General features: G+C 45.6%; 1 protein-coding gene across 1 annotated transcript; it reads right to left on the reverse strand.

Annotated features, from left to right (window-relative positions):
- Positions 1-886: 886 nt before the first annotated feature.
- On the reverse strand, positions 887-10,193 carry POU2F3 (POU class 2 homeobox 3; the record flags this gene model as incomplete). The annotated part of the gene is made up of 9 exons (XM_008938691.1): positions 887-926; positions 1,731-1,863; positions 2,437-2,503; positions 4,081-4,242; positions 5,333-5,469; positions 6,059-6,200; positions 6,550-6,732; positions 6,874-6,956; positions 10,091-10,193. Coding segments are annotated over 9 exons (1,050 nt in total), but the record flags the coding sequence as incomplete, so codon positions are not given.
- Between the last annotated feature and the right edge of the window lie 760 nt (positions 10,194-10,953).

The following is a 10,953-nucleotide window of genomic DNA, read 5'->3' on the forward strand; positions in this document are numbered from 1 at the left end:
CAGATAAAACCCAAAGGATGAAGAGAAGAAAGAAGGGAAGGCCAAGACTAATCCTTTCCCCATCAAATCAACACAGACTGCTTTTGTGTTGGGTGGAGGCAGAAGTTCACCCAAGGTTTTGGAACAGTGACGTCCACCAGTGAGGCCAGCAGTGAACAATAACTAGACCTGGACACAAATTTTGAAAAAGACAACGATTTTTTCTTAAAAGGAAAAAATACGAAGGCTCTAAAACACTTAATTAAAAAAAAAAAGAAAGAAGGGGGAAAAAAAAGCACTGTTAAAAACAAAGCAGAATGGCTCAAAGCAAAGCGAGTTTGGGAGTGGATAAAGCACAGTGCCATCGACCTTGGGAGTGGATCAAAACCCAAGGTTCACATCTAGACACAGGTCTGTGGTGAAATGAACTGGGTAACCTCGGCTCAGTTTTGGGGGGGTATGGTACGTGTGCGTGATAGTAACAGCAGGATAGACCCTTCTTATGGGAAGTGCTGAAATGAGAGAGAGGGAGGGGGAAAAAGAGGCTCCTGCCACAGAAATCCTTGGAGATGAGAGATGGCCAGGCAGTCCAGTGTGAAGGCAGAGATTTGCAAGCAGAGGGCAGTGTTTCATGCTGATAGTGCTAAGCAAGGGGCTCGCTCTTGAAGTGAACGCCTGGAAGAATATTATAAATGTCACTGTTGGCATTGAGCATCCTTGGGGAAGGTCAGCTGCAGTTTTGAGTCCCTGGAGAGTTCCACTGCTATGGGTTCCCTTAAACAAGACCTTCATTCGGCAGCATTTTGAAGGCACTGCAACGCCAGATGTTGCCCCAAGCATTGTTCCTAGAGAAGTTGGTCCATAGCTAGAAGTCAGAGCTCCTTTTACACAGGGTGGAGGAGTCATCTCAGTGGAGGTAGGTAGGTTGATTCCATCGGTACCAGGATCTGTTTGCAACAGAAGGAACAGAGAGCTACAATTGCCACGTTGCTAAGAGTTTCCTTTGAAATAAAAATAATTACTCCATTTATAAGCTTAATTTGACTTGGCAGCCAGTACGTGACCCTTTGCTTCTCTAGGAAGCTCTTAGCACAATCCCTGTCTTTCTAAGCAACGTCTTCCTTGGTGCTTGTGATCTGATTCAGAGCACAGGCTGACCCGTGACTCAGAAAGCCCAGCAGCTATGGGTAACACCCTCTGCTCCCTGTTGCCTTCCTCCCAACAGCATCCTTGATGCCATGTGGCAAAAACTACAAGTGCAGAGAGGCCTGAGCAGCACAGGCTGTGGCAGAGGCGTGGTCAGGGAGACAACCAGAAGGGCTGTGAGCCCAGATGTGTGGCTTCATGCTTTCGTAGCATCGAAAGGCAAGGCAGAGGAAAGTCTTTGTTCTTATTTCCCCTGCCACTGTGGAACAGTGCAGCAGAGCTCTCTGGGTGGCACTGCAGGAGAGAAAACTGGCTGTGGAGGGTGTTATCCAAGCAGAAACAGCAAATTAAGGCTTCCCCTGCTTCCTCCACACAAGGAGTTGGTTTAGGATAGTCCTTCTGGTCAGTGTTTCTATTCAGATTTTCGCTTGGTTTTGTCTGGGGTGTTTTGTTGGTGGGTTGAGTGTGTCAAAACTTGAACTACAAAGCTCCACATTGCCAGAGTCTCAAGGACCTGCACATCCTCCTCTCAGGTCCCATGGCTTTCTCCTGAGCCCCCCAACACCCCTGCCAAGGAGCAAGCTGTGGACCCCTGGCTGCCTTACCCTGAAGAGTTGAAACCGGATGAGTTCATTGCAGCTTTGGAGTTGCTCTGGGCTGTGCCAGGGCTGCTGGCATGGAGGGCACTGCCAGGGGACGAGGGCCTGCTGGAGTTCCCTGGGGAACACGATGATGTTACTGCGTGGCAGAGAAAGCAGAATAAGACCAGGATCTCCTTTGCCTGCCAAGGACAGCCCGAGCCCCAACAGTTCCACCATGACTTGCACCCATCCTCTCCTTCATCTGACTTGCTGCCAGCTCTACAGCAGGCAGCAAGTGCCCCAGCCACAGAGAAGGGGGAGAGAGGTATCTGCAGGGCTGCTCTCTCTACAGGGCTTGATTTCTGTTTGAATTGCACTTTTTGAAAGAGATCTGGCAGTTTTCTGCTGGAGAAACACAGTAACTTATCCCAAAGCACTCTTGTTTGGCTTTTACGTGTGCCTGGCTCCCAAATCTGAGCACCTCAGTAAAATTTGCCTGGGGTCCTGTTTATGTTCACTGTGCCCAGGAAGCTTTCCATGTCTTTGTTCCAGCCAAGACAAAGACTGGGCTGTTCTTATCAACACTTAGGTGGGGATGCTTTCCCTGGCCAAACCCAAGGGTTTATTTAAGAGTGGCCTGCAAACATGACCTAGACACAAAGTAGACAAGGAGCAAGAGCAGAGGAAGGAGGAGCAGAATGATGAGTGAGGCAGGTTCCTCAAGGCTTACCAGTCCCAGGCATGGTGCTGTGCACCGGATTGACGGAGAGGGGCCCCAAGGACCCTGAGGTAGAGACCTAGAGAGAAACAGAAGCAAACAGTGAGCAGTTGGCACTGGGAAGGTATGGGTCACAAAATGCCTCTTCTTTCACAATTCCTTTAGATTGTGCTGGCTCCAGGCAGACTTATCTATATTTGAGGCTCCTGCAGATGTTTCTGTTCAAGCTCTAGTGCAGAAGCACCATCCCAGAGCCATGGAAAGAAATCAGACTATTACATGTGCCTGACACTCTCTACCAACATCTAAATGTATAGATCATCTGTGGACAAGTCTGAAATCATCAAACACAAGCCAAACTTGTGGAAGTCCCAAGATTCAGTTGGTAGGAGGCGCTTCCCTTTGGATGTTTAAGAATACACATTCTTACTCTGAAACTTCCCAGCTCACTGTGGTCTTGGGCACAAATAATCCCTCTTCCAATAAGGAGTTCTTGATGGCTGAGAATTCTCAGGTGACAATTAGTAATTTGCTGGCTGCAATCAAAGTGAGCCTGGGGCATTTGTTGTTCAACTGTGATACTTGAGACTAAAGGCAACACAGTCCAGAATGACTGATGAGCAGAGGGATACTTTGTACAACACATTCACAGGAAAACTATTCACCAAAGCTACTGCTTTAAAAATTCATGGCTTGCAAGCAGCATTTTGTGTGACTGCAGACCAAATGTGTTGTGCAACCAGAGACCAAACTTCTTGTGATGTTTTCCTGCCTTCTAATGGATAATTCCAAATCCCAGAAGATTTCAAGATAAAATATTGCTTGTGAATATGTACTTCCCCTCCCACTCACATGTGCTCCAGCTCTAACACCACCAGAGGGAGGTTCCTGCCACTTCTACATGTGGAAGCAACTAAGCAACTATTAACTAGCAGAAATGCAGCAGTAGCTTGTCATCCACAGTAGCTGCTGTCAGTGGATTACAAGAACATGCTTTGAACCAACTCTCACAGCAGTTTCTCTTTTCCTCACCCTTCCTGGCAATGAAAATACACTTGCCAAGATGTGAATGTCTCACATGAGAGGCAGACAGCTAGCACTACTGAAGGGTGTTCTGCATTTCTGCACAGATGTAAACCAACAAACTGTTATGTAGATGGTTATCACTAGGTTTCAGAGTTAACAACTACATTGACACGCAGGGATCTGGTTCTCATTCCATGGAATGCTGATTCCTCTGCTATAAACTTTGGAAAGCTTTTATTTATCAGTCTCAAGGTGAAAAGTTTTAGGATAGCACTCCTACTCAGATAAATTACCCTACAATTAAACAGATTTGTACCTTCTAGGAAACTTATTTTCTTTCCATTGTTTTCATTAGTAGAATAAAAATTAATGTCCTCTAAGTGAGGACATTCCATTCAAGTTGAGATGTTGACTCTATGCCCAACCCATGGGCAGCCCAGCTGCATCCCTGCACAGCCCTGCAGGTGTAATCCCCATGGGACTGTGGAGTGGGCTGGCCAGCAACGCAGGGGCTTGCACGTACAAGGACATGTCCTGTCCTGTTCCTTTTCCAGCCAACCCTGCTGCATCCCACCCTTTCCCTTCTTGTCTGGGATGGCACGTAGAACTCCTTCACCCAAAGCCTCTCACCAGTCTGGAATTGTAGATAGGTGATTTGATGGGGGATGGCATCGGGCAGCTGATCCTCTTTTCTTTCTGGCGCCGGTTGCAGAACCAGACCCGAACCACCTCCTTCTCCATGGAGAGCTGCTCTGCTATCAAGGATATCTCCTCTGAACTGGGCTTGGGGTTCTGCTGAGGAAGGGCAAGAGGTTAAAGAACGCCCCGAAGAGCTGGAATTCACAGCAGCAGTGTATGCTTCTGCTGCTGGAAAGGCAGAGGACAAAAGTGGGGCTGGCTGTAAACGGGAGAGGGGAGAAAACATGTTTCTAAGAAAAAGGGAAAATACTTGGGTGAGAGATCGTGTTCAGCAAGCCAGAAGGCACCTCTGACTCAACATCAAGTCTCATGGTATCCGTAGTGAATGAGTCACAGTACCTGGCCCTGTTATTGCATAAAGCACCACGCTCTTTGATCTTAATAGTGCCCTAAATCATTGCTCGAGGGGAAGCTGGTGACTGGTGGTGGTCTTATCACTCCACAGAACACACAAGCCCTGAGTGCTGCTTATACGCCTACCTGCTGCATCACCTCAGAAAAGCCATTGCTCCTCTTTCCTCCTCCAGCCCTCATTTATAAAGGGAAATGATCGTACCTGTCCTTTCTTCTGAGTAATTTATTTTCTGGCACATTTGACAGCATTTAGCTGTATGGATTTTGATCTGAGTTGGAGACCCGAGGGTCAAAAATACCAAGCACAGAGATGCCAAGAGTTTTCCTAATACAAAGAATGCCTCACGCTAGCTAAAAATGAGGTGCCCATAATGATCTGACAATGCAAGTCTTTTGTTGTCTTTATCAGTCTTAGAAGGAAATTTTGATATCATCAGATATGAGGGAGAAACCAAGAAAAAATGAGGGCTCATCAAAAGCAGTTTTGATGAAAATTTTTCAATGCAGTTTAGTCCGACTGATTGAAAACCCCTTCTTTTGCTCCCTGTAGTGATTTTTCTTGAAAATCTTATTGCAAAAGAGGTAAAAGGCTCCATTTCTGAAATTATTCAGCAACCAGATCTGGACCAACTAATCCTGTGGTCTCACCAGACCTGCTGAATGGGACACAAGTTTCTGGATGGGACACTTGTCCTGTTAACCCCTCCAAACATTGTCTAATCTGCTGTCCAAAGAGAACTGCTTTTTTTCTTTAGGATTTAGCACTACTATGACCTAGCGAATGCCAAACTCAGAGAGTTCACAACAGATGGAAAGATTTTCCCCTCACATCTTGAAATCTTTTCTCTAGTGTGGAGCGGATGTTGGTCTCAATACTGGTTCGCTTCTTTCTTTTCCGTCCAAACATCTCATTCACTGAGGGGTAGGAGTTGGGAGTGCTCATGGAAGAATCCAAAGGAGCAGATTCTGGGGAAAGAGATATTCAAGAAAATAATTAGCTGTTTTCATTCCTAGATCCTTTCTGGGAACTATAGTGCCTCCTAAAATAAGTAAAATGCTACTAAGTTGTGGGTATCCTTTAACTATGATTAAAATTGCTCCCACAGTCCCAAATACATCAATAATCTTGTCCAAAGAAGGAAATGTGAGTGCTAAAATTCTAAGCAACACACTATTTTTCTTATTTCCAGCTTGATTTCCATCCAGCTCTGATGGGGACCATAGATTTTTCCAGTGATTTAATTTCACACAGTTAAAGATGTTGACTTACACCACTGGGATCAGGCCTTGTGTAGCTGAGACACCTCCTGGCATAATATGTTGGTCAAACATGGAACTCATGCAGCCAGAGGGAAAGGACAGATGTGGTTTGATATCTAGGCTGCTCTGCAACCTGGTGTATAATCCAGAGGAGAGCACTTTGTTACCAGTGCAGCCACAGATCTGAGAGGTCTTAACTCCAGCTCTGATTTTCCTGGCTTTTAGTGGAGGTTCCTGGATGAATCCTTTCACCCTGGCCAAGACTGGTGGTATTTCTGCATGCAACGTCACCTACCTGCATCACTCAACCACTTCTCCAGCAGGGGTTTGAGCTTGCACATGTTCTTAAAGCTCAGGTTGAGAGCCTCGAAGCGGGAGATGGTGGTCTGGCTGAAATCATTGCCATAGAGCTTCCCCATGGCAAGTCCAACGTCACCCTGCCAGAGAAGAAGAGCCAAATCACAACATGAGCTCAGAAAAATCCCTCACCATTTCTTGCTGTCAGACCACCCTTCTCTCTCAGCTTGCTCCCAGAATAGGTGCAGCCTTGTTTCCATCATCTGCCTTCCAGAGAAAGTGACTTCTTTTCCCACAGGAGTCTGTCCCACACCCTCAAGCCTTTGTATACTGAAGGTGCAGATAATGAGGTCATGGAAATGAAATATTAGGAAGGGTTTATCTCTTCATGGGTTAGGAAGGGGATGCTCCAAAGAAAGCCAACCCCCCCAAGCCCAGCACGTCCACATCACAATGACCACCACACTCCCCACTGAGGGGGCTCCTCACCTGTGTGAACCCCAATTTGATTCGCCTTTGTTTGAAAGTCTTTGCAAACTTTTCCAGCTCCTCCAGGTCACTCGGTTCCTCAGAAGCTCCTGAGGGAGTTAAGTGCTTTGCCACTTGCAAATGCTGAGGCACATCCAGGTGGGGTTCAACTGATGAGCCAGGGAGTCCAGAACGACCCACAGCCTGTTCAGACAACAGCAGAACATGCAGAGCCTCACAACAACAGGTAATTAGACCACTTGCCCTTAACGAAGCAGCACTTTTTTGATAGGTGTGCTTCTCAGGGTGGGACTTTATGCTGGACAGTATATTGAGGGAATTTACCTGTGATGCCAGGCTGGGTCCTGGCTGGGAGAGGAGAAGGCTGCCCTGTTGCTGTGGGAAGGAGAGGAGGTTTGGCTGCAAAGCTGAGGAGAGAAAGAGACACATCTGATTGACCCAGGTCCTTCATCAGCACCTGGGCAGCACAACATCACCCTGCACAGGAAAGGCCCATGAAGCTCTGAATGGAAAATGTTCCCTAGCTCTTCTTCAAAACATGAGAACTCCAGCTGTTACAAATATAGATGGTTCTGAGTTGGATTATGACAAAGGAAAAGGTCTTTTCGTGGCTTTTTAGCCTGAAAGGGATTATTGTAACAATGGTAGAGGTAAAATACTTCATCCACTGATCTCTCATTAACCTAAGGCTGAATTAGGGCACAGACGTTTTACATAGACATCTAACTTTGATTTTAGATGCCAAGCAGCAGAGAATTTACCACATTTTTCATGGTGATCTTTCTCAGTGCTTAATCACTGTAGCTGTTAAGAAAAACCCAATAGAAGCTTTTCTGACTCCAACTTCCAGCCACTTGATCTTGTTAAAAAACTCCTGATCCTACAGTTAATCTCATGAGCCTGCCCACTCTGCTTTCTACAATACAGTTAATTTTTCAGTGTCATTTGGAAGCCATCTGACCCTTTCTTTTCTACCCTACTGTATTTCAAATAAATTGAATTTCTTTTGGAATATAGAAACCGACACAAAACGATGCAAGGCAAAAAGAAGGGAAATCTATAAAACTAACAAAAACTAGGATTTATGGAGACCACATAATTGTTTAGCTGACAACTTGCCAAGTACAAGCCTATATCTCTTGCAGGGAATGTCCTAAAGGATTAAGTAGCAACTGAAGCAGTGTAGTTCCCTAGAAATTTAGTTAGGTTTTTCAAGCTGGTTGTGGGGTGAAGCCTATAGAATTTAGTGAGGATTTATAATCTTTCTTGAAACAGCCAATATATTCTATTGATTGTAGCTGACAGTCATAGGGATAACTAGAAATCTATGGAGTTCTGCTAAAAAAAAAAATAAAATAATCTCCATAATCAATCACTCCCCCCCTCTCTCTTTCTATCTTCCTTTTTTTTTAATTTAGAACTGAATGTGCAGGATCCCATTTATTTATTTAGATCTGTGTTTCAATAAAACCTTCTGAAATGCTGGAACAACTTTGAATTTCAAATGCGGGCTGGTAATGAGGTGCACATTTTTAAGAGTGAAGGTAATTAATCACCAGAATGGCTTGCCTAGGGACATGGTGGATGCTCTGTCGTTGGGAGCCTTTAAAATCATGATTGAACACCTTTGTGAAAGCTAAGCTCTAGCTCAAATAAAAATGATGGGCTGGATTCAGGAATCACCAGTTTGACAGCTGACGAGGCTGTGTTTTTATAAGATGAAGACTTCAGCAGTAATATTTTGGCTGAGATTATTCCCAGCATCTACCTGGCTTCTTGTTTCCACCTTCACAGCACGGAGCTGTTTGAAGGGCAGCACAGGGAATCACATCAAGGCATACTAAAGCAGACCTGGGAACTTATCTGGCTTAAAACCAGCTTTAAAACAAGAAAACTAAACCAAATTACAGGTCCCCTTGGAAAGGGTAAGCTCACAGCCTTTCCCTTTGGCCATGAAATCCATGAACTCATGTACCCCCCAAGTCAGAACTCAGGAGACCTTGAGTGTGTTCCCATGACAGCCCAAGGAAAAATTTCAGGAATATTTTGTATATTCCTCTTTGGTACATGAAGAATGCTCCACCTATATCTGTGCAACCAACTCGTTCCACAAAACCAATCTCTTCCTTCACTTTCACTCCCCAGTGGCTGTGCACACACAGAGGATCATTAAAACCTGGCAATCATCTACTCAGATGGAAGTGCTCTTGCACAACAAGCCAGCTACTGGCCAGAATGGTTCAAGCCTGGAACCAAAACTGGCCACAACTGAACAAGCAGCCATCTGTTGGAGGGGCTGTAGCTGCCAAAGGAAGTCACTTAACAGAAGAAACTCTAACTTTACAAAAGGAAGCAAGTTCTCTTTTGCAGTATCATGTGTTTCCTATTATGCTTGAATAAAAGCAGGCAGTGAGCAATAGATCAGCCAGATCCTGTCATTTCAAACAGACTAAATTCTAGGTTATTGGTAAAAAACACATCAAGCAGTTTCTTTATACATCACTCAGCATCATTGGGCAGAGGGAGGAGTTTATAGACCATCAATGAGGTTTCCCATGTTCCTATAATACAAGTTTTCTTTGGGAGCATATGTATCAGTGGATTCAAGCTGCAGAGATTTTCAGGTTTTAATTCTGAATTTTGGTTCATAGAGAGGGATCACTGTGTTGGAACAAATCCAGAATGTGAGCAAAGGGATCCAAGTCCCTTGGCATCTGTCAGGTTATGGATCACAGTCTGCATTTGGCTGTCCACAAGCAGCATAAAACTTTATCAGTGGTATGCCTGTGTCCCTATTGTCAGAGAAATGCCATAAAAAAATATTGGTGCTAAAAATAGAGACACAGGGACTTTCTCAAGCACTGAATTCAGTCCTCAGTCCTTTCATCCCTTTCATGGAGCCAAGTACACTGTGTTTCAGAAGTAGTTAGACCTCTTGTCCTCTCCTGCCCCGTGGCTGGGAGCGAGATTTGGGAACAACCACTGGCAACTCCAAACCTCTCAGTTCTCATCCCTGTGTTGCTCCTGGCTAGGTTAGACCTGTTTGTTCTAGTGCCAGCATTGTCCTTCCACCAGAGCAGCTCAGCTCCTTCCCTGGGTTTGCTCTCCCTCTAAGGTACTTTGAGAGATCAACTCAACCTCTCATCCATTTTCTGGAAGAAATGAAGAGTGCTAACCCTGGGAGCCCAGGCAGGCTGCAACTGCTCCCCAAGGAACAGGCTTGCTGAAAGCCAGCCAGAGCTGTCCTGAGCTGCAGAACTGGCATCCCTACCAAGCCTGCCCAGCCTGGCCCCAAGGTGGCACTCGTGGTGCACAGAAGCCTCAGGTGCCAGCAGCATCTCTGGGCACTGGACCCTTCCCAGAGCAGCTCCGTACCCTGAGATCATCTCAGGGGTGGGAAACAGCACAGGGGGAAAATACGTCTGGTAACAGAGCAGAACAGACCAGATTAAAAGTGACCTCCCTGTCATGAGACAGGAGGTTTTTCCTAGATCTGTATCTGTTTACAACAATGCCCCTTGCAGCTGTTATTTGCTCTTACCTTGTTGTCCAGCCTGAGACTGAGACAGAAGAAACTGAGGAACTGACTGCATATGACCAGGAAGCAATACAAGCTGCTGCAGGGTGTGAAGAGAGCTCATGTCCTGTGGGGAAAGAGCAAAGGGAACAGCAAAACTCAGAGATGTCTGCTCTTCACACAGCAACACCTCTCCTCTAAAGCTTCCCTGCTTCTTCTACTGTCCTCGACCCCATTCACACTTTTCATTTAACTGCCAACACACCAGATTTGTGCAATTTAGTGCTGGAGAGCCACAGATCCAGAAGCACTCCAGGATCTGAAGTTTTCAGCCGTATAAGAAGATTTCTATGAGTACATAGACATCCAGATGGAGAATTAACCTTTTCAGCTATAAGTAGACAATTCTCGACAATTACATTTTTAGAGCACTGGCAATCAAAACCTGGTTGTTAGAAGTAACACTGAAACCTCTTGGATTTCAGTTTCTTCCAGATAATGTAGTTTCAGAGAGCAAACTCCCTAAAATTACACAGCCAAGTGCAGCTGACAGTCCCATCTCATGAGCACTGAGAGCCTGCTCTCCACAGAAGGCTGATTTCCCAGCCAGCTGTGTGCTGAGATGGGACAGAAGTGATGCCAAACAATGCCCAGTTCTCTGTATCAACAGCAAACACATTGCAAGGGACACAGTGACCAGATCCAAAAATGTTTCCTGTCCTTTGCCATGTAGCTGCCAGGAATTCTCCACCCTGCATTGAGCAGGGCAAGCAATAGGTATAGAGACATGAGGATTACATCCTAGCACTCTTTCTCATTATTACTGGGGCCTCAGCCCCAGGTCCTTTGGTAGGATTAGGGGATAACAGTGTGCATTTGTTTGGGAT

The sequence above is a fragment of the Merops nubicus genome, unplaced genomic scaffold (assembly GCF_000691845.1).
Source record: "Merops nubicus isolate BGI_N331 unplaced genomic scaffold, ASM69184v1 scaffold7674, whole genome shotgun sequence".
NCBI lineage: Eukaryota > Metazoa > Chordata > Aves > Coraciiformes > Meropidae > Merops > Merops nubicus.